Source organism: Camelus dromedarius, chromosome 3, assembly GCF_036321535.1.
Source record: "Camelus dromedarius isolate mCamDro1 chromosome 3, mCamDro1.pat, whole genome shotgun sequence".
In the NCBI taxonomy this organism is placed as follows: domain Eukaryota; kingdom Metazoa; phylum Chordata; class Mammalia; order Artiodactyla; family Camelidae; genus Camelus; species Camelus dromedarius.
In genome coordinates, this window is record NC_087438.1 from 18,807,548 (window position 1) to 18,834,951 (window position 27,404).

General features: G+C 31.5%; 1 protein-coding gene across 1 annotated transcript in view; it reads right to left on the reverse strand.

Annotated features, from left to right (window-relative positions):
• The window catches only part of CDH9 (cadherin 9), a 113,223-nt gene that overhangs the window by 8,776 nt on the left and 77,043 nt on the right, over positions 1-27,404 (reverse strand). Inside the window, exons 3-8 of the mRNA XM_010985509.3 lie at positions 20,740-21,034; positions 14,050-14,169; positions 13,296-13,463; positions 10,979-11,166; positions 9,758-10,011; positions 20-156 (exon numbers count right to left, since the gene is read on the reverse strand). Coding sequence (XP_010983811.1) covers positions 20-156; positions 9,758-10,011; positions 10,979-11,166; positions 13,296-13,463; positions 14,050-14,169; positions 20,740-21,034 — 1,162 coding nt within the window. The remainder of the gene's footprint in view (positions 1-19; positions 157-9,757; positions 10,012-10,978; positions 11,167-13,295; positions 13,464-14,049; positions 14,170-20,739; positions 21,035-27,404) is intronic.

The window sequence follows — 27,404 nt, forward strand, 5'->3', positions numbered from 1 at the left end:
AGATGTATTTCCAACTTACTTATTTCTGTGGCTGTAATAGTGATGTTGTGCCAAGGAGTTGATTCCCGGTCAAGAGGCTTCAAAGTGAAAATAGAGCCATTTTCTGAGTGAATACTGAAAATCCGGTCCATATCAGTATGCCGATCAACAGAGTATCTAGCAGAAAAGACTCATAAGTCTAGGCCTTGTTTTAACATTATAGTTCATCTGCCATATCTTAAAGTTATAGGTAGTTCACACAATGGTCTGATAAATGTGACAAGTAAAATACTGCATTTTCTGATATAATGTAATTCTCATTTAGACAATTTGATAAATTTGACCATTTTCATTATTACTATTCTATGATTATATGTGCTTTGGAGTCATTATTTATACTTGTAAATCCTTGTGGGAGATTTTAAGTGAGTTTTTAATTGTCACTTTATTTATCATTTGCATTGGCTTAAATGGAAATTAAGTTGAAAAAACACATAAAAGCATGTATCCATAGAGTCCTTATGATTATAAGTGAATATGCAGAAGCTGTTGTAAAATACATGGCTTTTCAATGGTTCTCTTCAAGGATCATCTCAGCTGAATTAGAGGTCTTCCTCCAATCTCTCCCTTCAACCTATTTCAGATAAAAACTGAAGTGACAAAGGTCTGCAGAATTACGTGACTCTTTCTCATCAAGGCTGAATGTGAAAGATGTCACCATAAACTTTGTACCATTCAGTAGTTGGCAAAATATTGCCCACCCCCCTCCAAAGAACGTCCATTTCCTAATCCCTGGAACCTGTGAATATGTTACTTCATGTGGTAAAAGTAACTTTGCAGGTATGATTAAAGCTAAAGATACTGAGATTTGAGATTAATCTTGATTGTGTACGTGGGCCTAAACTCATCATAAGAACTCTTAAAAGTGGAAGAAGAAGCAGAAAAGTAAAATTCTAGCTTGTATGAAAATCCTTTAGTTCCATCAGGCCATGATAGGCTGTACTAGCTACCGTTCTTGCATGTTTAAGGTTTCTGCTGCGGAGTGTTTAATTGAGCCACATGGGACTCTTAGTGTGTCTCAAACGTTATTGTTTATATGAATCACATGGGACTCTTGGTAAAAACAGATACTGATTCAGTAGGTCTAGTGTGGGAATGGTCATTCTGCATTTCTAACAGACTGTTAGGTGAATCCCAGTAGTAAAGTCCATAGACAAGGCTTTGCATAGCATGGGACAAGCTGGTTAGAATAAGGACAGTTAAAGGAACAATAATGACAGAGAACAACTAATTAGCATCTGGTATCATCCTTACTTTTCTGGGTATCTATTAAAGACACTTAGTAAATGAACTTCTTTTTAATCTGGTGAACTAAGGAATTAACTTCTGTTATAAATCTGTGATATATCCACTATCAGGCACTGATTTTGACAAAAATAAGAAATAGATATTTAGGTTTCTAAACATGGTGAAACATTGGCAATTTTTAAAATGTTGTATGAAAATACATTTATCCAAATTCTGTGATTTTTTTTTGTGGGTCATTTTAATAAAGAACATGTAACAGTCTATTGTTAAAAGAACTTTGCTTAACTTAAGGGATCCATTAGTAAACTCAGGTTTCAAAAATAATTTTAACAATTTTATATAGTATATTATGTGCTTACCTAATTTATTTTCTACTAAACTTTATGAAATTATTGTTTTTGACTCATAAATACTGCTTCAAAGTGAGTCTTTGGGCATGTGGAAAATATATATATTGGGTTTCATCTTAAAGGTAGAATCGCTAAAACTTTTGCATAGTTGGTCTCGGATTTCTTTCTGTACTTTACTCCCATAAATATGAAACCAGCTCAGTCACCTTCTTGTTGTCCTTTGGAAATGTTATGCAGTGGACAGTGAAGCTACATGGAAAAGGTAGTATTCCACCACTTTTGCAATAATTGTGATTATAATTTTTTCTACATGCTTGTTCTGAAAAAGAGGGGATTTTTAAAAAACTCAAATGACATACGGTCACTGTCCAAGAGTAACCATCTTTCTGGGGTGCAAAATCCTAAGTAAATAGAGGATAATTTAGAAACTTGGGTATAAAAATTATTAAAATGCATAATGGTGTGTATATACATATATTTCCAGAAGCAAAAGTTATGTAGGGTTTTAACTAAGAAATTGTCAGACAAGGATCTGAGATAGTTCTTATCTTTAAAATAATCCATTAATGTACTAAAATCAAGGATGAAAATCATAATGAAATTTTCTCTTTTTAATTTCTATTGCCTAAATAATGCTAAAATGAAACAAAATATAGTGTTTCCTATCTCTAGGTTTCAATCTTCCTACAGTTTAATTCCTAATGTGGGCTAACAAAGTCACTGGACCATTAAAATTTTTTTCCTAAAGTATCTACACCAAATTCTGATTTTGAGTACACATAATCCTAAAAGGAACACAAAGAATGAAACTATGTGCTGAATGGAACTCAATTAATAATATTTAGTTGTATATCTTTATCTCCATTGTTGAAAGGTCAATAGTTAACCATTGTCTGCTTATTACTGAATAGATGTTGGATTTCTTCCTGCCATTTGCATCAAAGACCAAAGAGGAAAATAAAAATTGCTTTGTGCTCATTGCTACTTGCCCTAGAGATTAGTTTGGGGGTTTCTATGATTGAGGAATAGTGAACAATTGTAACATTATGCAAATCTAGCTTTGACTCACTTGGAGCTTATGTGGGATTAAAGTAGGTTGGTGTTTTTGGCTGCCCTACTCTTAGGTTCAACTTTGAAAGGAACTGTTTTCAAGTTAAGAATTCATGAAGGAGAATCACTTTGATGATTTATTAATAGTTCACTTTAACAGTAACACTGTAAACTTCCGGATCTGTATTCAGAAATTTGCTCTACTGCAAATGATGTCTTGCAGTTTTTCAGAGCTCAGAAATAATTTTCTTTTATATAGCAACCAGTGTTCTATTTTCAACACAGAATAGGATGTTCTGGTTTACCTATTAATAATAAATACACTGGATTGCAACAAATGACCAGAAAGAGGCTGATGAACACTTAATGCAGGACAAAGCTATCTCCATGTACCAGCAAATGGCTTATTAAAACAACATTTTATTGATCTCATTACATTGAATTTTGAACAATATATTTTTTCAAAAGATTATTGGCTAATTTTTTCAATGAATACCTTTTGCAGAGACAGGATCCAATCATATAGGCAGTAAAAATGACAATGTAAAAAGATTGCAAGAGAGCTAAACTGGCAGGTGAACTCTGGTTCTAGTTTCTGTTTTGTTTTGTTTTTAATGTTCTACTATTAAGAATCAAACACATTGTGGATCCCTGTATTTTCACCTACTATGAGAAAATATGTATATTAAATTACAGACACCAGAATGAATCAGTAATATGCAGGAGTTTGTCAAAGATGGCATTCCTTTTCCTTTTTATTTCCTGAATTCCAGCTACATCTTCCACTAAGTCAGTACAATTAGGCCATGAGTCTGCTTATTCATTTCCAGCTACTGCTTTCCAGAAATACTTTTATAGCTATGAAATATGAAATCGTCATTCCCCTTTAAAAAGGGAATATGGCTATATAATGCTTGAACTAAAAGTTCAAGAAGCCTTTTTATTTTTTTTGCAACTATTAGTGACATGATTTTAAAATTACTATTATTTTACTCTCTGTAATAAAATCAAGCAAATATTAAGAAAGTACTGATATATACAAAGGCACTTACTTATTCCAGCTTATGGTGGAATCATGTACATTGTATTGTGGCATAAACTGAATTTCTCACCAGCAAGTTTGTTTTGTACTTACTTCTCTATTTGATTTCAGTAAAAATGATTTCTTCTAAAATTTGTTGAACTTTAAATATGTTGAGCATAAAATAGGTGTGAAATGAGGCAGCATGTTATTTCAGAACCTGTAAAGCTATAATCAACCCTATAACTTGGGAAATCCATGATTACTAATGAGGTGAAGCAGAGCTGACAACAGCTGCTAATTGTAACCATAATCTCATGTTGCAAGTGGCAGATGTATGTCAGAAAATGTGATGAACAGATTTACTTGGTCGGGGGGTGTGGTGAAGATTACTTCCCAAATTTTCCCTGGAAAATATTTCTCCATGATGCTTATCATAGCCTGTTTATGTTCTGGGGATCAGTCATCGTCCTAAATGCTATCAGAGCAAACAAGAATAAAATATTCCAATGTTGTCTCCTTGTTGAATTATTGATGGTTTTTCACAATTACAATTGAAAATCTAAAGCTTTTTTTTCTATACATTTTTATACTAACAGAAATAAGCTTATGTATTATATTTTCAAGCATTGCCTTGTATTTTGGCAGACTTGGCAGTATAATTTTAGGAATATAATTTGAGATTCATTTGTTCTCCAAATATTTTTCCTCCCTTTGTTATAATTCTTGAGATTTTATAGGTAAAACTGCTGTGCACTGTTTTTTCAAGACTTGAGTACCCTGTAAAAAGCAAGTATTTCTGGGAGAGCTATAAACTTAAAAATGTACCAGCCACTTTTATATACCGTAAAGTAAGATTGCAAGTTTTACTGTTAGTCTTTGACTAAAAATTTTTTCTCTTAAAATTACATCCTAAGGAAATTATCAGATACAGGGAAGGAGGTATATATACACACACCAAAAAATGTAATTCTCATCAGTGATGCATTACCTACATTTTAGTATGTTATCTGTACAATGGAAGTTTATTAAGAAGTTTAATGACATTAGCAAATATTCATAATTGATAAAATACATAAACCTATATGTGTATTATATAAGCTCTACTTAATAAAAAATTGGAAATTAATAAATTGAAAGTTGAAATATTTGATGCAAGTAGAATAAAATAGCACTGGAGTATCTACTAAGGGGAGAATTACACATGTCTTATTTGCTACAAAATTACCTGTGCAATCCATTTTCTCTAAAATAAATGGCTACAGTTATATAATCAAAAACATGTTTGAAATGATATTTTGAATATCCTCTTCAAATATAAAATAAAAGGGGTTGGATTTACCATCCCCCCCCCCAAAATAAGCCACTAAAAACTAGATGAAATATATGAAACTATTTTTGCAGCATTAGATATCAGGAGACAGAGAGGGTAATTTCTGAGAAAAAGAGGAAGAAACAATGTGATTCCTAAAACTGACTGCTCCTTGAGAGGGTTTGTAGAGTATCATGCAGGAAGTGGGAGCCCAGATGGAGTCTGTCAAACCCCTGAGTTCAGGAAATGGTGCTGAGAGTCCAGGGAGACCAAGGTAGCTAAAATTTGCTGGGCAGAGAACTTCAGAGGATAGAGCTTCACGGAGAGAGAACTACAGCAATTTAAAGAGGACTCTACTCAACCCTTCAGCTGAGTACTGATCAGAACATGCATGGGAGCAGATAAAATGAAGCCACAGATATAACCAACTGTAAGGGCCTGAGGGAGCAACACTGAACTGGCATGCATCTGAAACAGTTCTAGTTCCCACCAGCCAAAGTAGAAAAACCCATAATTCATTGGGCTTTGGTAGATTATTCAGAAATCTCATACCTGACTTCTGGAGAAAAATTAGTTCTAGACAAAAGGCTGCTAAAGCAAGGGTCAAAAGGATTAAGCTGTTTCAAGTAACTTAGCCACACATCTAAACACAGCTCAAGAGTATTTATGAAAATGCAAAGCTGTCCCACACTAAACACAGTAAAAACACAGTATTTATCATCCAATCACAAATCATAGGCATGCAAAAAACAGGAAATGTGACTGAAAAGAAAAATCTGTCAATTGAAACTAACCCAGAAATGATGCAGTTGACAGTTATCTGAAAATGATATTTAAGATGTTATTTTAAATAGCTCTATATGTTTACTTAGAAGAAAGAATAAGGAAATAATATAGATAGATAAATATATATAGGTATATAGATATAGATATAGATGTAGATAGATAGTGTCCTTCACAGAACTTCTAGAGAAGAAACTACAGTCTACTACTACAGTTAAAAATTATACTTGGATGGAATTAAAGCAGGTTAAATATTTCAGGAAAAAAAGATGATTAAACTTGAAAAGTAAGATGGATGGGAACTATTTAAAATGACTAAGAGGGGAAAAATAAGGCTAAAAAATAAATAAATAAACAGCACCAGTGAGCTGTTACACTTTCAAGAGACTTAACATAATTAAAATTAAATGATTTGAAAGAGAGGAAGGTAGGGCAAAAAATACTGAAGAAGCAGTGGTTGAAAATTTCCCAAGTTTGAGACAAGCCATAAACGCACAGATCCAAGAAGGTTAATAACTTCAAGTACAAAATATATGAAGCATATTAAAGAAAATCACATAATAATCAAATTGCTTAAAACTGGTGACGGAATTTAAATGCATCATAAGGAAAAACTAATTTACAAGAAGGAAAGTAGATAAAGACAGTGCAAAATCTTTACTATTACAACTAGAGAAAACAACTACTATCAATTTAAAATTCTATACCCAGCAAAAAATAACGATAGCATAAGAATAAGGAAATAAAAGGAGTGCAAAATAATATAAAGTATTAATTCAAATAAGGCAAAAATTAAGAAGGAGAAAAAAGAACAGTAATAAAACAAATAGCAATATGATAAACTAAACAGTATCAATAGTCACTTTAAATGTACATGGTCTAAACATCACAGTCAAAAGTCACAGCATGTTAGATTGTGCAGTGAAGCAAAACATAACTGTATCCTTCTTATAAGAAACATACTTTAAATACAAAAGCAGAAATAGCATCATATTTAGTGATGAAAACCTGTTTTCTTCATAAGACAAGGAAGAAGGCAAGAACTTCTGCTCTTGTCAGTTCTATTTAACATTGTTCTGGTGGTATTTGCCAGGGTAATAAAGCAATAAAAAATATAAAATATGTTCTTGATATGTAGACATAAAACCACAAAACATGGCTGAAAAGTCCTCTATGAGTGCAGAAATGCACATTGTATATAGAATAATATATTCAAAATTTCCCGAACCTGAGAAAGGAAACAGGCATCCAAGCCAGGAAGTACAGAGTCCAAAATAGACTAATCTCAAAGTGGACCACACCAAGACATATTTTAATTAAAATGGCAAAAATTAAAGATAAAGAGAGAATATTAAAAGCAGCAAAGATTATGTCTAACTGAATCTCTTTGCTGTACACCTGAAACTAACACTGTAAATCAACTACACTTCAATAAAAATTTTAAAAATTAAAAAAAATAAAAAAAAAAACCCAGCAAGGAAAAGGAAAAACAAGTTCCATACAAAGGAACTCCCATAAAGCTATCAATCAACTTTGCAACATAAACTCTGTAGGCCAGAGGGAGGGACACAATATATTTAAAGTGATAAAGAGAAAAACCTACCATCAAGAATACTCTACCTGGCAAGGTTTTTATTCAAATTTGAGAGAGACGTCAAAAGTTTTACGGGCGAGCAAAAACTAAAGAATTCAGCACTACCAAACCAGCTTTATAAGAAAATTTAAAGGGACTTCTCTAAGTAAAAAAGAAAAGGCCAGAACTAGAAATATGAACATTACAAAAGGCAAAATCTCATTGGTAAAGACAAGTATACAATAAAGGTGGTAAATCACATGTAAAGCTAGTAGGAAGGTTAAAAGACAAAAGTAGTAAAATCATCTACATACACAATAAGTAGTTAAGTGATACACAAAACTTAAAGTTACAAAAGATGATGTCATATACAGTAAACATGGAGGGGTGGGGAGTAAAAATACTGGGTTGCTAAAAGCTGTTTGTACTTAAGAGATCAACAAATTAAGATAAATAAGTACTGGTGATATAATGTACAACATGATAAATATAATTAACACTGCTATATGTTATACGTGGAAATTGTCAAAAGTGTAAGTCCTAAATGTTCTCATCACAAGAAAAACATTTTTCTATTTCTTTAATTTTGTATTTATATGAGATGATGGATGTTCACTAAACTTACTATAGTAATCATTTCATGATGTATGTAAGTCAGTCAAATCATTATGCTGTGCACTTCAAACTTTTACGTTACTGAATGTCAGTTATATCTCAGTAAAACTGGGCAATAGTTCTATTGTGGGCAACAGATTAGATGAAGAAAAACTAGACCAAATTTTGAGGGACATAGTTTGCTTTTTATATAATTTTGTTCTTCGGTCTCAGCTTTGTACCACTGATGCCAGTCAAATTAGTCTATAAATGCAAAAAAATATATATATATATACACACACACATATATATATATATTTTTTTTACTACTAGAAAACTAGATTACTTATTCATTTCATTTTCATTTTAGGAGTTTTGTTTAATACAATTTGTGGATTTTAAATTAATATATTTTATGTATGCTGATACAAAATTGTGAGAGTAAAATAATTTTCTGTGCATTGGGATTATCATAACTCATGTTTTAAAATTAATGTTGAACAATATATAAAATATATAATTTGAACCCAGACATTTATTAAAAAGAGAAAGTTAAGTGAATTCCATTCTAATTAACCTAACACTAACCAAATATTTCAAGCTAAACTCTGAGTATTAACTGCAGATTAAAATTTTATGAACCATTATTTTTATAATATATTAATCAACCAACAAATGAAATATTCATTAGAATATATTTAGAGCAACAAATGTTGCTTTGTAAATTAACACTTGAGGAGTAATTACATCTTAAACTAAATTTAATAATTATATATTCAGTATTGTGCTCATTAATTTTTTTATGTGTGATAGTATGACATAAATTCTAGGAAATTTGGGCATTCCCAATAATAATTTAACAATATATTTTCCTTAATTAAAAGTTAAATTTAAAAAAAAGCAGAATTTTAGGCATCTTACTAGCCACCCATTAATAGACAGTATGTCAATATGTTATCTGTCTCTTTAGCCTCTGTGTCTTCATTGATATAGCTATCCATCTTCATCCACCCATCCTATTCATCTATTTATGTCACAACTGTATTTATATTCTCCTTAATCACCATGTATAGAAATTATTTAAATATTTCTGGCATATTTGAAAGCTTTGAAATTACTACAATATTCAAATTTTGGGAAAGTATTACCCTATAGTATTCAATACTATATTAATTTTTAATAGTTTTACCATTCTCAAGTATCATTACTCTCTTTACCAATCCTCTGTGTTATTAGAAGGTAATCGACATTTTGTTTCTCCAAAATTTTGATATTCAGTATGCCTAGTGACTATTTTCAAAAGAAGATATTTCAACAATTTTCAAGGTATCTCTTAATAGCTTTTCAAGTAGAGTATTTGTTCTAATTTATTTGTTTAGATCACTTATTACATGAACTGCGATTTATCCAAGAAGGACAATGAGACAAGAAACACATCAATAGCTAAGGGATTAAAATTATGGACTCTGGAGCCAGACAGCCTGATTCTCAAACCAAGCTTTGCTAGTGACTATTGGGCAAGTTATTTAAATGTTCAGTGTCTTAGTCTTATCTGCAGAAAGATATAATAGGAACTACCTTGTAGAGTGTGATAAGAGTCAAATGAAATAATATTTCCAGAGCACTTAGAATACAGCCCCACTAAGAGTCTGTGCCATAGAAGTGTTTGGTCTTATTACTGTACTTGATCATATGTTGAACCTTTTTTTTTTTTCTTTTCGTGCAGCTTGTAAATAGCTAGAAGATTATTATTTTTCTGCAAACTTAGGTTTTCTCAAAGTACTTACTTTATTAAATTGTTCATGGCATCTGGGTCATATGCTGTAACCTGTCCAATGATGCTGCCCTCCTTAACATCTTCATCGACTTCTATCAAGTAAAAAATTTTAGTGAACACAGGAGGCTCGTCTATGTCTTCCACAGATATTTTGACCACAGCTGTGTCTTTAAAAGGTCCCAGGTGTAGGAATCGTGGATCAGGATGAGTGTTACTTGCATCCACTCTTAAAGTGTACAGCATTTTGTTTTCAAAATCTAAATTCTGAAGTTGAAGGAAATAAGAAAAATTAGTATAACAGAGCAGACATAACAATGGAAGACTGTTTCAAAATTTAATAACCACCTCTCATAACAATACCAATAATTCTGACTGAATAACTTTCCCACTTATTGCCTCATGAGTATATCAAATAAATTAGTAAAAATTTGTTTTGCCTTACATTTATTTATAAGGAGTAATTTAATATAATAGTAAACACTATAAGGTTGATTCCCACTTAGTAATGCATTTTACATTTTGGTGGTCATAGCTAAATGAAGTATTATCTAATAAATACATAGCTTATTAATTTATTTCTATTATTGTTATTATTAAGGTTATACAAACTTAAAATCAGCATATAAAGTTGAGATTCAGTAAACTATTTATATGTTTCTTCCTTAGCCCTTACATTTCTAAAACTGGTGTTTTAAAAAGAAAAAAAATTTTCATTAAACTGAACACTGTGGAAAGCAAGATGTGAATGAAAGCAGGGAAATTTCAATATTTAGCTAGATTATTCTATGTTACATTTTATTGTGTTCTCCTACATGCATTAAAAATCAAGAAATTCAACGTAAAACACATAGCATCTCCAGCCTTCATCTATTTGAATAGACCATAACACTTAGCAATTTAAATATTTTGAAAAGTGCATGAAATAATGTGATGTTTGCATGCCTATTTTTTCTGCCATGGAGAAATATAAAACAAAAACTTTCAAGATTATCTAATCCTAGTTTGATTGTTGTCTACTATAAGCACAAATAGTTAAGGTTTTATAACAGTTTGTAAGTGTCAATGATGAAGATGCCTAGCTTATTTGGAATGAAATCACAACTTTCCCACTTAGATGAAGGGTAGACAGCATGTTAAGGATGAGAGAAATAAATCCTAGGCTTTTCTTCCCTGAAAAGCAAAAATAAACTATAAAGCACTCAATGAAAAAATGAAGACAGTGAGAAGAAACCTGTTTGACAGTTATAATCCCTTCCTGTGTATCCTTGTCAGTGATGACATCGAACATGTCTGCTCCATCTCCTTCAGCAATGCTGTATTCCATCTCAGCATTTTCCCCCACATCAGGGTCATTGGCTTTTATCCTTCCAAGATGAGTTCCAAGAGGTACAGACTCAGGAGAATGAAATTGATACGTACCTGAAAATTAAATCACAGCTGTTTTGACATTGCATCTTTAGATAACAAAATCTTTCATTTCCTCTGCCTTTTTCACACAAATAAATAAATTTCGAATTGAGTTTTTCATCATATTGAATTGTAAGCTGTCAAAATTATAGATTTATTAAGCTGGAAAAATAATTTATAAAGGCAGAACACTCTCATTTTGTAAATGAGAAATATATGTTCCAGGAAGATTAAGTGAATGTCTCAAGGTTATTTAGATAATAGATGGTAGTCCTGATATTAGAATCCAGAACTTCTGACTTAAGAGGGCAAGTAAAACAATAATTTACTGCTTGTCTGGAACTTTCAACGTTGTCATTGCAGTTTTACAAATACTAAATAATTTAAGTAACATGTATTTATTCCTATATTCTAACTCAAGAATGGAAAAAAAAATAAATCCATACACAGCAACTTCATCTTTTTTTGCTTGTTTAAGTCTTTAACTGGGATATAAATGTTCTGTTTCCTGCAATTTCAGCTAATCATTATATTGCATTTTGCTGTTCATGAAAACGTTTTAGTTTGTGATTATTTATTCAAGAGATGATAGGAAACTATTACAAAAAAATGTTAATGAAAGTTAGAAATGTTTTTCAAATGTGCTGAAATCTACATAAGGCCAGTGGCCATCCCTGTTAATTTATTTAATCTAATATTAGTCCTCATAGGACCTCAGAGATAGGGCTCAAGGAAATCATCCCATAAAATTGGGGAAAGCAGAAGGCAAAACTAAGTCTCTCTGACTTCAAAGTCTATTCTCTTTCCAATTTGCTTGGTGATTAAGAAGATGGACTTCTAAATCAAACTACCCTGAATTTGAATTCTCATCACTGGGCAAGTTAGTTAAATTCTCTAACCCTTGATTTCCACATCTATAATATAAAATGAGAGCAATTAACTCTTAGGTTTGTTATGAAGATTACATGAAATTATGTCTTGAATATGCTCATCCCACTTCTTACTTCAAGGACATTTTTACTATTGCTGTTACAGTTTCAAACTTTCTGCTAAGATTATAGTAGATCATAGAATAATAGAGTGACAGGTCATTTAATGCATCAAATCATATTCTTTCAGTTTATATTTAAGGAAATGGAATGCAAAGTTTAGATTTATTTAATTAGGCTTATTATTCATATTCTCAGAAAACTTTATTTTTTTAACATTTATCATATGTCCACCATCCGGAGCTGTATCATCAAGTATTTCAAATTTGATTAGCCTGAGAAAATGCTTTTCTCTGTTGGAATCAATGCTATAAATTTAAGTTTGAGGGCCCTTCCCTTAACTAGGTATTCCAAGATAGAGCCCCTGAAACTTTTACTTGCTGCAAAATGGAAACATTTTCAGCAGATGATGAGAGTCTGTTTTTGTAGGATCTCATGGCATGCAACGAATTCATGGTTTAACATACATGCCCCAAATGGTGACAACTGAAAGGCTATTGACTGATTCAATCTTCACCAGTAGATGGCAGATACTAGCAAACTTTAACATATCTGAGATGTCACCACAACCAAGGCATACCATGATACTATGGGCCACTAAGGAGAGAAATGTGGCTAATTAAATCAATATATTGATTTTAATGTAGTATCTGATTTCAGAGATGTTAAAACATCAACAAGCCTGTGTTTTAGAACTGAATAAATAAGAGATTATAATTGTTAAGTACAAACAAGAGAGCTGAGGCAAGACAAGTGACAGACGTGAGATTTAAAGCCAGATTAAAGTCAGACTTGGGAGTCTACACTCCTAACTAGGAAAGAGATAAGAAAAAGAGCCAGATGATCATAGGAAATATTGGGATAGGTAGTCTAGAAAGTGTTATAACTCTTCAAAAGTTAGAAGAAGACTAAAGTTGCCAAAAAGAACCTCATTTCCTTGTTTTCTCCACTACCTACTCAATGATGAGAGTGATCATGATAAAAATGATGAAAGTCACTTTTAGTATGTGGGAAATTGTCATATTCTGTGGGGGGAGGGGTTGTAGATTTGTCTTTATGCATAAATCAGTAGTGAAAATACTAGTAAAAGTGTTAGACTGTTCATAACGTGTTTGAGAAGCTCTCCACTGAGATTACTGAAACCTTCCTTACTCTGGGGAAATCGAGGAGGATTGTTGTTGACGTCTGTCAGAGTGATGTTCACTGTGGTGGTTCCAGAAAGGCCTCCCATCTGGCCACCCATGTCTTTGGCTTGTATGACGACTTGGTACTGCTCTCTGTTTTCTCTGCTCATGTCTGGTAATGCAGTTTTTATTATACCTTTTGGAAAAAGTAGAAAGATATTTTACAACTTAATCACTGACTTTTAAAATTAAGCCATGCAAGATCCATTTTACAGAAGTTAACCAGAACAAACAGATGATAACATGCCAGTGTACCTCAATAAGTCTTTCACTCCATAACCAATTTAACATAACTCACAGAACAGAAAAAAAAAAATTCTTCCATGGGCTATTGTTCGGGAATGAATTTTGCTAAATCAATTTAATTATCCATTTGCTTTAAAAAATCAGCCTCAGTCAAAAGTCTTTAGATGAATAAGCTTGTTTAATTTTGACAATGGTCACATTCTTCAGGTATGGAGTATTTCCTAAGACATATAATTTATTGACTCTAAAATCTTGTATTTAGTGTCATAAATTTAAACTTAATAAATAGTGATCTAAAGAGCTAAGGATTCAAATATTTTCAAACAATAGGAAATTTGCTTTTGTTTCCATGGAATAACTATAAGGAATAAGTAAAACATGATATGCTTAATAGATAGCTTTTTAAATATAGAAATTAATAATGCATCCAGATGTATTATGTAATGAGAAAGATACCAACTATTATATGTTGTTACCTGATTCTGGGTCCACTGAAAAATATGGCTGTCCTTGTAATATGCTGTAGACCACTTTCGCACTATTTCCATAGTTGGCATCATCAGCATCTGTTGCAGTCACTTGTATGACAGATGTACCTACATGAATCCCACCCAAACACAGACACTTAAATACGTATAAATTTGAAGCTATCTTTCTGAAAATATATTACTGGGAGTGTGGTGTGTTAGTCCATGGTATAAATTTCAAGAAATTTGTTTTAATTATATTACTCAAAAAATATCACTTATCTCTTTTATTATTTTTAATTTAAATACTCCTTAATAATATTGTTTGAGCTATCTAAAAAAAAATCCAAAAACAAATTTTATCATAAGGATGAATGTAATAAGATAAATGCACTGCTCCGTTAATTGGTTGAAAATACTGTGATGGACAGCACTTTTTCACTGAATATACAATGCATGTGCAATTTTTAATTAATGCATTTATTGCTAACTGGAAATATATATTCAAAGATAAACTCAACCTTGAAAGCACTCCTGCTGCTTTTTATTCTGATAAATTAACTATATACTGTAAGTTGAGTGAAAATAGAGGCTCTGTTTTTATGAAGAAACAAACAAAAGATATAAAATTGACTGCCAAAATTTTTGGTGTGCAAGATATATATGACTATTGAGTGTCTGTGCCTCTCTTTGAAATGTACTTAACACAGTCATATATAATTGTACCTACTGACATGCTATGTATTATTATTTGCTACACATATGTAAGTCAGCAAATATACCCCCCAAAGTTAAGAGTTTATAATTGTGTCACATGCAATACTATAGTTTAACATTATTCTTTGTTTAATTTTATTTTGCAAATATTAAACTATTTTTCCTTAACTTTGTCACACATTATTTTTTAAAAGATAAGAGAGCTTTAAAGGAGCTAGCTTCAGGAGCTAAATATAATGTATATATACACAGTGTATACTTTATATAAAAATAGATATTTATACAAGATATAATATATTTATGGACTTTTATTTTCTAGAACTCTACAAATATTTAAAGCACGACTGTAAAACTACCGTTAACTAAAGCCTACCATGTAGTCCTTGTGTAAAATGAGTTTGTAGGACATTTTCCAGTATATTACACAGAATTTTTCAAAATGTTGACTCTGATTCTTACATAGATTTTAAAATTATTTTGGAAGGGTGATTTCCATATTGGCTCTGTCACCTACTTTAATGCCCCGCATCTATTACACATTCATGGTTCGTCTAATTGAGTTGTAGTGAACGTTTCTCAAAATTTGCATGTATACACTCATGCAGATTCTAAAAATCAGTACGTTGCACATTAAGGTTAAACTAACAGCTTTGTTTTTCATCAATGTGTTTGAATACCAATACATGAATTTAGCAAGTCTTTTTTATGTTTTCTCAAAATTAGCGCAAGAATTTGAGCTCTTCCTCCTGAGGCCTCTGTTTCTTCAGCTGCAACCAAATTGATATGTCCTGTGAGAGGACACACTACAATTTACTCGGTTGGTCCCAGGTGTACTCTTTTATCATTTAAAAAACATCCATTCATGTCTAAGTTAGACCAAAGCAAAATTCATAAAGTTATTTCCACCCCAAAATAATGTTCAGAAATTCTACTAAAGTGATTTTCTGATTGATATTTATTTTTATATAACATATAACTATGTGAACCTATATTAGTTAGATTAAGAATTATTTTCATAGTTGAGGATTATTTGAAATATAAATTATTAAGCAAGATGCTAAATGCAAGTGGTTAATTCATCAACTTTATGGCATTTCTTTTGCTCCAGATTCATTTTTCTTTTACTGTGGCTATCCTTTCATAATGTGCACAGGTAACAGCACTCCTCTGTACTTTTTCTGACACTTTTAATATTATTTTTGTTGTTAAATTTGGTTTGATCATTTGCTCTTTATAATGGGTATGTGAACTTGAACTTACCCCAAAATACTTGACCTAAAAAACAATAAAGAATAGAAATCAATCCCATAAGGTGCCTGACATGCTACAAACACCCATGTAAAATACTGCCCCTCCCCTTTCAGAATCATGGTAATAATTAGGAATGTTGTTAAGCAATAATAAATACTGACAGCATGTCACTGATATGGTTATTCATAATAGCAAAATGAGGAAAAGAGAGATATCTAGTGTGTTCAGCTTTAGGGAATGGATTTTTTTTCATAAATATAATGACATTACACAGTTAGTACTATTTAGTAATAAAATTAGACAGGAAGTGGTTTATGTGTTTTTGTACTAATTTTATAAATATTTGTTTATAAAGACAGACTAAAAGGGAATATACCACTTTGATTTTTATATCCCTCTAAATTTTCTGAGCTATATATGTTTCATATATTCCCAAATAATTTAAAATAAGAATTTTACTTTTTTATTAAACAATGTCAACTGAAATATAGTGATGCTGAAATGATAAATTTAAGTCATTTATTTGTTGGTTTTGTGTTGTGTGATATAAACTCCCCAAACGCAGGGGCCATGTCTGCTTTTGTTCACCATTTTATCTCTAAAGCCCAGCAGAATTTCTAGCGCAAAGTCATTACAAGATCTAACATTTACAGTATGTTTAATGTAGACTAGGCAGAATTCTTAGCACTTGATTTTAATCATTTTTTTATCCTCATGATAAACCTGGGATGTAGACCTTGGGGCATACAGAGGTTGATCATAATCACACATTTAGTAGGTGATAGACTGGGATTTGACCTAACTAGTTTGAAAAAAGAAGCTTCATTCTAAACAGTGTGCTAAATGTCCTGTCTGGACATATAATTGAACATGTTACTGAATGTACAGGCAGTGAACCTCTAAGAAAGAGCCTAGATTAGGACATGAAGCATTTATTGTGAGTATTTGTGTGATCTGTGAATATCTACAGACAGACTCCTTATTGAGGGGATGGCGTGGGAGGGGAACTGGGTAAGTTTTTGCAAAGTTAGGGGAAATTTCCAGTTAATGAGAAATCACCAAAATTACACAATAGGAATTTGCCTTGAGGGAGATGAATGCATGGACATATAGAAAGTTGATAGATAATCTTTACTCACAGTATAATGACCACAAAAAATGGAAAACATAAAAAAGTAGGCATCTGCTGTAAATATCTAAATCAAAGTTTATGCCATTTTCTTTCACTCTGTATCCTCATATATCACTCAGATTATGTGTTCTGATCAGAAGAGGCTTAATGTGTTTCAGATTTCAAGAGTTAATTTCAGTCATTTGATTTTAACTAAAAAGAGGGAGGGACACATAATCCAGAGAACCAAAATGAAATATGACATATGATACTTATGATTTTGACAGAAAGAATCAGGGGCAGAGGAGAAAGCAAGAAGAGGATATGGTAAAAGAGAAAAAGAAAACACAAATGTGTTAAGACAAAAATAACCAAGGAGACGGGGACAGGATAAAGGAGAACACTGAAGGGTAACATTGGAAAGAAGGGTAAAATGAGAATAAAGAATTTGTATTTTATTCCATTAGACTTCATTTACCCCCAAAGTTAATAATAGTAGTTTCTCAATTCTTTGATGTAAATTAAAATCACTAATATAATGATAATAACTTTAGAATTAAATCATTGTACATTATTACTTCATTTAGAAAGAAATTCTTTATTATGAGATTGTTCATGGGCTTTGAATGTTAATATATGGATTATACATAGCCTGACAAATTCCTAAGTTCAACTGTTACATTTCTCTGTAAATGGTTATTTCCATAGGTAAAAGCAGAGAAAAATATATAAAAGTATAATAAGTTCATCTTTATTTTCCTTTAAATCAGGTAGGAGAGTTACAAAAGAACAATAAAATTTCAGGATATAAATACATCTACTTTTTATTTAGAAATTATACACACACACACACACACACACATACATACAATGGATCTAAAATCTAATGTAATCTTATAGTAAAATGCAGTTTCCCCCTTACCTTACACTTATGTGGATTTATTTTACTAAGAGAGAAATTTGAATTAAAAGAATAAAATAAAAATGTTGCTTTTTGAGGAGTCACTAAGAATCCTATAAACTTAGAAGTTTTCCAAACTAATTTTGCATAATAACCATCACTATTTTACAGTGGAGAAAAATAGTGAGGTATAAAAATTATCCAGCCATCTTTACATTTTATTAACTATTTTTTTCTTTTTAAAACTAGTATAATAATAAGTTGCCACTATATATTCTGGGATACTTTTTACTTACTAAAATAGGTAACTAAATTAAGTGTAGTATCTTTCACATATAAATATTATATTTATAAATATGTACGTTTATTTTTAAAAATAGATACACAATCAATTAGTGCAGTAATGCCAATATTACTAATAAGGAATAATAACCATCTTCTATAAATAGGATCAAGATTTACCTATAGTTCTTAAATCTTTATTTATTAGTACCAAAATCTGCAACCAGAGCCATATAGCTGCTTCTCATATACTATTCTCAGTTTTCTTGAAATTTGTAGACATGCAAGAAATGCAGTTGGCAGTGGCCCAGGTTCTCACATTTAAGGTCTACAATTCTGCAATAATCAGAGATTGTACTGCCTACAATTTAAAGTTTATATAAATGAAATACAGATTGCCTTATATGAAGGATTTTTTGGAAAAATGATCTGTAAGCCTTTTCCCATGTATAAACTTATGTATTCTGTATTTTAAAGTAGGTATTGAATAAGCAAAATGTTTTTAAAAAATAGAGAAATGCTTAGTGCAGTTCTGATTTTATTACACATTTGATAATATTAATAGAATCTAGATTGTATTAGTATTTCAGATGAGAAAGACTATTTGAATTAGGTAGGTAGATTATAAGAATATTCTGAGTGAGAGATAATATTCTATTAAATAACACAAAATAATATAGCAGAAAATACAGGTTATTTGAGTTCAAATAGAAGCTCTGATAAATAAATACTATGGTTTTAAAACTGAAGTAATGCTTTGAAAAATTTAAAAAGTTATTCAAATTTAAATCAATTATTATCAAAATTTATCATATTAAAATATCTCTGTCATCTTAATTAGAATTTTTAATTTTAATTTTTACTCCTATAGGTATATCAAACATTTTTGGAGAAGGATAAGTGAAAATTTTTATACTGTTGTGTCAAAGTATCTGACAAAATGACATATATACAAGAAAAAAATCAATAATGTTTTGTGATGGTTAAAGGGTTTTAACTGGAAAACCAAACTACTTTAGACTGCTCATCAAAGGGAGCGGAAATGAAGAGCATAATTTTAGATGTAACTTCATCTGAGATGTAAGCCCACAGACAAAGTATACATCTACATTAGCCCACTGGTCGACCTATAATGCACCAATTCAGTACTTTTCATGGAACTTTACGAGGCTAACAGATATTTTAAAATATTAAAGAAAACACAACCACTCATATTTCATCCTAGACTTTATGGTTTCATAGGACTCTTGTCTAATTTGGTAAGTCCCTTTCATATTATTGGAACGAATACCTCAAAAGGCAGAACGGCACTTTGCTCAGACATGTGATTTCATTTGAGTTTGGAGTCTGTAAATAACTTTACAGACTCTTGGATCTTCTGGCTAGATGTCATACATAGTTAAGAAACATTTAGCGTCATCACTCAGTATAAGTGGATATGTTTGTTTATCCTCATAAAGAAATTATTTGAGACTGATACTTATATTAATTGCAATAATGTCAAAGTTATATATTTAAAACTGACTTTAAAAGAATATTCAACTAAATACCGAATTTTGAAAATTGGTTGCATATTTGGGTTATAATATACTATATTATATCCCAAATATATCCCAAAATGTAAGTGTATATCACTGGATAGTTTTAGAAATGTGTTATGACTTAAGAGTCAGTTCTTATTGTCTCATTAACAAAGCTAAACCCTTCGTGTAAGTATAGCTAAATGTAGTCACATTAAAACATTTCATAAAAACATTTCATAATAACAAATAGTATCTAAAATCACTGGCAGCTTTAAAAAATGAACCAATTATTTGTAGACTTCACGATAAACCATTAATGGGTAGAATATAACTAGAATAACATAAAAAAGACTTGGAATATTGTTGTTATGATACCAGGTTATTTGATCTTAATTCAGTTGCTTAATCTTTCTGAATCCAGGGTTCCTAATTAACAGAATGGGGATTTAAAGTTCTATTTGCCATGCTTCCCACGTTAAGTTGTTTCAATGATCAAATGAGACCATCAAAAGAAATTTGTCAAGTGCAAGCATTAGTTGTTATTGTGCAAAATAATGCAAGCAAAACTGTCCAAAACTGCTGACACTATTTGGTATTCCTTTCATTTAAAGCAAAAATACATTAAACTTGACTGCCATTTGAATGATAGTTGAATTGAGGTGAAGACGTTGGTTGAACTGCAATGGAGTAATTGTTCTCAGTAATTACCTTAGATGCCAGTTACAAAATAGCAGGAAATGTTAAGAAACATACATTGAAAATTATTAGACGTCAGATGGCTAACACTAAATAGTAGTTTTCAGTTACAGTTCTTATCTTGAGAGGCCGTGTCTCATAACTGTATGTTCATAATAAGTATCTTAGCAAAAAAAAAAAAATTAAAAGTTAGTTTACATGGATTAGCATATACCTACCAACTCCAGACATTTCAGGAACACTGGCAGTGTATATGTCTTTTGTGAATTTTGGTTCATTGTCGTTGATATCATGGATCTTAATGATAAATTCAGATTCAGGTTCCACCTGCCGTCCAGTCTTTCTGTCTATAGCCTTGGCACGAAGAATGTACAGGGACTTTTCTTCTCTGTCTAATTTCTTTGCAGCATGAATATCTCCTGTGTTTTCATCTATTACGAACAGACTGCCAGCCCCATCTCCTGTTAATATGTATTTTAAATTTCCGTCTCCTTTATCTTGGTCAGTGTGAAGCTTCAGAGAGGTAGAAAAGAAGAGTTCTGTAAATATGCATTGTTGTTATAGAAAAAATAATTTTGGCAAATACCAGTTTATCTCCATGTGACATAACAGGAACAATGACTGCAATGGTTACCTTATTTTTCACTTTGGAGAAATTGAGCAGTTCAACTTCATCATTCTCAAAAATTTTAAACACACATTTTAAGGGATTAAAATTTAAATAAAATAAAGATAAAAATCTCTTTTCCAAAACACAGTGTTTCCAAGATATTTTTGAATAGAATGCTACCAAAATTTGAACCTCTAGTACATTAACAATAAAAAACCTATTAATCTAGTTCTTAAGTGTAAAATATTAATATCTTTTTGATTATATTTAAAATCACTAAACTCAAAGAGATGATGTGAGGAATCTCTGACCTTATTATAATGATAAGATTAGGATAAATACTGTAATTTTAAAATGATTTTATCTCCCTTCAGGATAATATTGTTTGCAGATGCACAGGCTCTGTCATCAGGGAGACCACTCAGAGAAAGAGAATTTTAACCTCAGAGATCATTCTCTGTATGACTTTGGGAGGATACTATTTCAATCACGGTATTTTCATTTTTTTTAGAAATTGATGTATTTTATAGACTGATTTGAAATTTCAAGTGATATAAAACACACAGGATTTCTCCATTGGCCATATAGTTTGATGAAAATTTTAGAATTTTTTTCATAAATGTCTTCTGACTCTTTTCCATCTTAAAAGTAAAATCTTAGTATAGAAGGTTGTTCATTGAGTATTTAAAACAGACAAGTGGATCATGTATTCATAGAAATTGTGAATTTGAAAAAATCCTAGCATTTTTGCAAACCTAAGACTATTCTGAAACTTGAGTACTTTACTAGCCTATACCTGCTCTGTTGTCTTCCATCAAATACATAGCAATTCCCATTACATGCTGGCTACGCCTATTTCTTTGGTGTCCCATTTCATCTCTGAATTATTTGACTGTTTTAATCTATTTTTTTATGGTAGCCAAAATTTCAGACTTGGGATTCATATTTCACTCGTTCCTCACTTTTAAGCCCGATGTTCAAGTAACCATATGCAGCCTTTTCTTTTCTGAAATAATCTTCCTCATTCATCTGTCTCCACCTCTCTGGCTGCACCCTAGTTTTATTGATCAGTCTTATCTGGACCACTGCAGCAGTCTCCTAATTGATGCCTACCTCCCTCTTGCTCTACTCCAAACCGTTTTTCTTACTAAAGAAGTTGATTTTTCCACATCACAAACCTAGTCATGTTACTTTTAGCTTAAAAAATCTTCAACCAAGTACAGTGCATAAAAACCATGAATCTAATGTCTTACAAACCAGGGTTAGTCTTATCAAGTTTCTGTTATATTGGGCAATGTGTGTGTGTGTGTGTGTGTGTGTGTGAATTTATGTGGCTTCTATTAAAAGGGGATACTATTCTTTTTTAAAAGAATCATTTTATTGTTATTCTAATTGCTTGGACCCTATAGCTTTATTTATGCATCACCCCTAATCTTCTTCTCATCTCCAGATGCATCTCTGCCACCTTTATCCTCTTTGCTATACACTCTACATACTAATTATTTTCTTTTGCCTCCTTTTATTTTCCTCATTTCTCAGAAGGCCTGTTCAAGCTTTCACACCTGATGTTTGCAGATGTTTTCTTCACCCTTTAACACCCTTCTTCTCTGCATTTCCCCTAACTAAATATGTATCAAATCTCGTTTTAAAAATTCCTTCTTAGGGATACCTTCCCTGACTCTCTAGATGAGAATTAATATATCTCCTGTGTAATTATAAAGCACATTTCACTATCCTATCCTGATATTCATCCCATTTGGTTAAATTATTTTTTGTGCCCACTGAAATGTAAAATCCAAAAGAGAACGATTGATATATATATATAGATATGTGTGTGTGTGTATATATATATATATATAAAATATTGATATAGTATACATGTATATATAAAATTGTTAGTTTCAATACATCTTTCCTAAAAAACAAAATATTTCCTCTTTTTTAACAATATGTTTTTACATATACATATGCATTTAATTGTCAGTGATTATTAGAAAAATCAGACCATCAATAATATAAAACTTGCCTTTTTTACTAAAATTACATATTAGAAATCTCTATATGTAAATACATTATTTTAATGACTGCATTTTTCAAATACTTTTTTCAAACTATTTTTTGTACATGTATCTTTGTATTACTAGTACTTTTATTCTAAGAGGATAAAAAGAAAAGATGCTTTAATGAAAGTAAAAAATTAGAAGAGGATAAAAATAGATGGTAGAGAATTTATATGTATTAGAAGCTTTACTTACTTTGGCAAAAAATGTGGAAACAACTAAAATGTTCACCTTATTAATGTGGTTCGAATGTATACAATGCTGCTATCTACAGCCATTAAAGTTATGACCTACATATATACTGTTGGGTTAATCATTTAAGTGAGATATTATGTCAAAATATGGTATATTGTGCATAATTTTACCTTCTTACATCTTTATTTTTCATAAAAATACTGTCAACAGGTATATAGTATTGAAAGCAACTATACAGTTTTAAAATTTCTCTTTATTTTTAAGTTGTACATATTTTATACATTTTATGAATAGATTTTTGTTAATTTCTCAATAAAAGAAAAGAAAAGTAAACAAAACTAGTCAAGAGCAATGGAGGAAATAAACTACACAATGTCTCCCACAGTGTATACTCTACTGTTCTTACATTTGTACACAGAAAAGGGAACATGAGAGATTGGTCAATTGTCAATATCATCAAATGTAGTTTCAGACTGAAACAAAGATAATCCAGGGATAATGATGCAATTTTTTGAAAATTGTGGAATGTTAAATGGTGTGGAGCAAAGATTGTGTAGTATGTCAGGGACCCCATCTTATGCTTATATTATGGAAATTATTAATAAGTAGCCAAAATAAAAAGCAGGAACAAGTTTGTACTGTTAGAAAATTTCAGTGGAAATTTTAGACATATATATGTATATGTATATGTATGTATATATATACACAAAAATAAAAATTAGTTTTTTCTGTATTCCTCTCCATTATTTTCCATATGTTTAACATAATTATCATAATATTATAATAGATTAGTATATTATACCTTTATTTTTCACATTTAATAAATATTTTATTTAACATTCTATTGTGATATAATGAAATGTTCAGGGAACTAATTCTGTATCTATCACACTAAATTAGATCTGATTCTACATCTTACTTAGATTCAAATACCAATGGAGACAATTTACTTCTGAATGAATTTCTACTCATTCAAAATAGTTAGGAGTCTAGAAAAATGCCATTTTAAAAGAATTATTTTACACAAAATCAAACACATTTTAAAGTGATGTCTTTAATTTACACCTTGATTTTAAGAATGAAAGCTTCCAATAGTTATTTTCTGGTGCAATCTAGCAAAAACAAAAACTATTATCTTAAAATACTAAATTTCTCTATTGTGTACATTATTAGTTTTGAGTTATACACTTAGAATTAATAGAATCAATGGTAAAACCTATTATACAATAACCTAAATATAAACTCTTAAAAATAAACCCAAAAGTTGATAGTTTTATAAGATCAGTGAAAATAAAGTAGATATTAAAAATATTGTGTATATTATAGAACAAAGCCCACATAAAAGGCCTTAAGAAATAAGAGTTCCAAAACGTAATTATTTTCTTCATATGTCAGTGAAGCAAGTAGTCCCCTCTTCCTGGAAATAACTGTTTGCCTTTTCTAAACTTCAAGAAATACACTGAAAGCAAAGTAAATCTTAGATAAATATTTCAAATGCCAACTATTATTTTCCAACAGTATCATTTTTAGTTTTACTCTGCTACAATTTTTTTTAAACTTGAGAAGATAAGCATGTATATGCAAAATAGGCTAAAAATTTTAACTGTGATGTGTTTTTTTAATATATCAACTTGACTGGGCCACAGAATGTCCAGATATTTGTTTAAACATTATTCTGCATGTATCTATAGGAATGCTTCTGAAAGAGATGAACAATTTTCCTTGTAGACTGAGTGAAGTAGATGGTCCTTCCCCTAAGTGGATGGGCCTTATCTAATCCTTTGAAGCCCAAAATACAAAAAAGACTGAATAAAGGAGAATTTACTTTTTCTGCCTTCTATCTCCAATTCAGACTGTAAATTACATCATTGACTCTCTGGTTCTCAAGCATTTGGACTCGAAATATTTCATCGGTATTCTAGGTCTCCAGCTTGCCAACAGCAGATCTTAGGACTTTCCAGGCTCCATAATCATGAGCTAATTATTTGTACATATATTATTTATTTTTATATAATAATATAAATATATATTTGTATATAATAATAAAGTATATATTTATTATATATAACATATTTACAGAGAGGGAAGTAATTTTGGGTATATGCATATAATATACAAATAATATATGTTATATGTAAGTTATATTTTACATAAATAAAATCTCTCTTAGTCTGGGTTTTTCAGAGAAAACAAACCAATAGTTTTTAGGAAAATTGGAATGTTAGAGGAGGTTTGTCATTTAAGATCTACTCACCTACACTGAGAGGGTTTAGAAGACATGTCTTTCACCACTACTGTGAGAAACAAATTTGTAAGGGAGCTCAGGCATCTCTGAAGAGTTTTGTGATCACTCTTCTCCATAGGCCAGGTGTTATAGTGGGAACTGTTATCACTGAATTGAGAAACCTAAATGCAATGGGAGTAATTGGATCCCAGAGTGACAGGGGCCAAGTGTAGCCCTCAACTGCCTAAAGAAAGGTGGCAGCATTATCATAATGAACAGCAAAGTCAAAGGAGCAGTCAGTAGCCTGACTCACACAGACCTATAGCATTGGCTAGTTGATTATGGTGTTCCTACAAGTGAAATAGATAGGAAAACTACTACATTCACACTTGACCTATAAATGTGGAAAAGTTCAAGATCAAGAGAACAAAAGACCAGTGTGAGTCATAAAAACAAATATGACCCCTTAATCAATTCCCAGACCTAACATGCCTTGAATAAAGAGGATGTCAAGTCTTCTTGAGGAAGGACACCTGCACACACCAAAAATTTGCACTCTTGAGTCTTTTTCTCAGCCTTCCGCAAATAAACCTATGCCTTTTTACCAGGGTAGCCATACACTGGGGAAAAGGAAATAATCGGGCATTTTTGGAATACTGGACACTGGTTCTGAACTTACATTGATACCATGAGACCCAAACTATCAATATGATATGCCAATCTGAGTAGAGGCATGAAATTCAGGTGATTGATGGACTTATACCTGAGGTTTGTCTCATACTGAGTCAGTGGGTCCCCAAATCCATTGTGGTAAAGGATAAATTGTTACATCTGGCCCATGCTCCAGCCAGAAAATAGGCACAATGCCTGGTGGGCCACTTTGGATTTTAGAGGCAGCATATTCCTCATTTGGGGGTTTTATTCCTATACATTTACCCAGTTACCTGAATAGCTGCTGGTTTTGAGTAGGACTAAGAACTTGAAAAGTCCCAGTAAGCAGGTCTGGGCTGGTGTGCAAGCTGCTCTACCACTTTAGCCGTATAATCCTCCACATCCAGAGGTGCTTAGAGTGTCAGTGGCAGATAGAGATGCTGGTTGGAGCCTTTGACAAGCCCTTATAGGTGAGTTTCAGTGTAGACTCTCCTAATTTTGGAGCAAAGCCCTGCTATCCTCCATGGATAATTAATCTCCTTTTGAGAAAAACCTCTTGGCCTACTATGAGTCTTTAGAAACTGACTGCTTAACAAAGGGGCACCAAGTTACCATAAACCTGAGATGCTCATCATCCACTGATGTTACCTGACCTATAAAACCAAAAAGTTGAGTGTGCACAACAGCACTTCATCATCAAATGGAAGCTGTGTAGTATGTGATCAGGCCTGGACATGCCCTGAAAACACAAACTTTTAAATTACCAGAAGAAGGACCCAAATGCCCATAGTCTCCACTGCTACTACATTGCCTTCTCTCTCCCAGTCTGCACCTATGGCCTCATGAGAACCTCTTTCTATCAGGTGACAGAAAGAGAAAAGTCTTGGGCAAGGTTTGAAGAGAATTTTGCATAGTATTCAGGCATCACTGGAAAGTGGACTGCAGCACCCCAGTCCCTTTCCGGGACATCCTTGAAGGACACAGTTGAAGAGAAATCCTCCCAGTGGATAGATACTATATATACGCGTATATATATATATATATATATATATATAAATATATATATATATATATATATAGTATGTCTGTGTATATATATAAACATTAAGACTTGACAGGACTTTGTATTATCTACGATGCCCA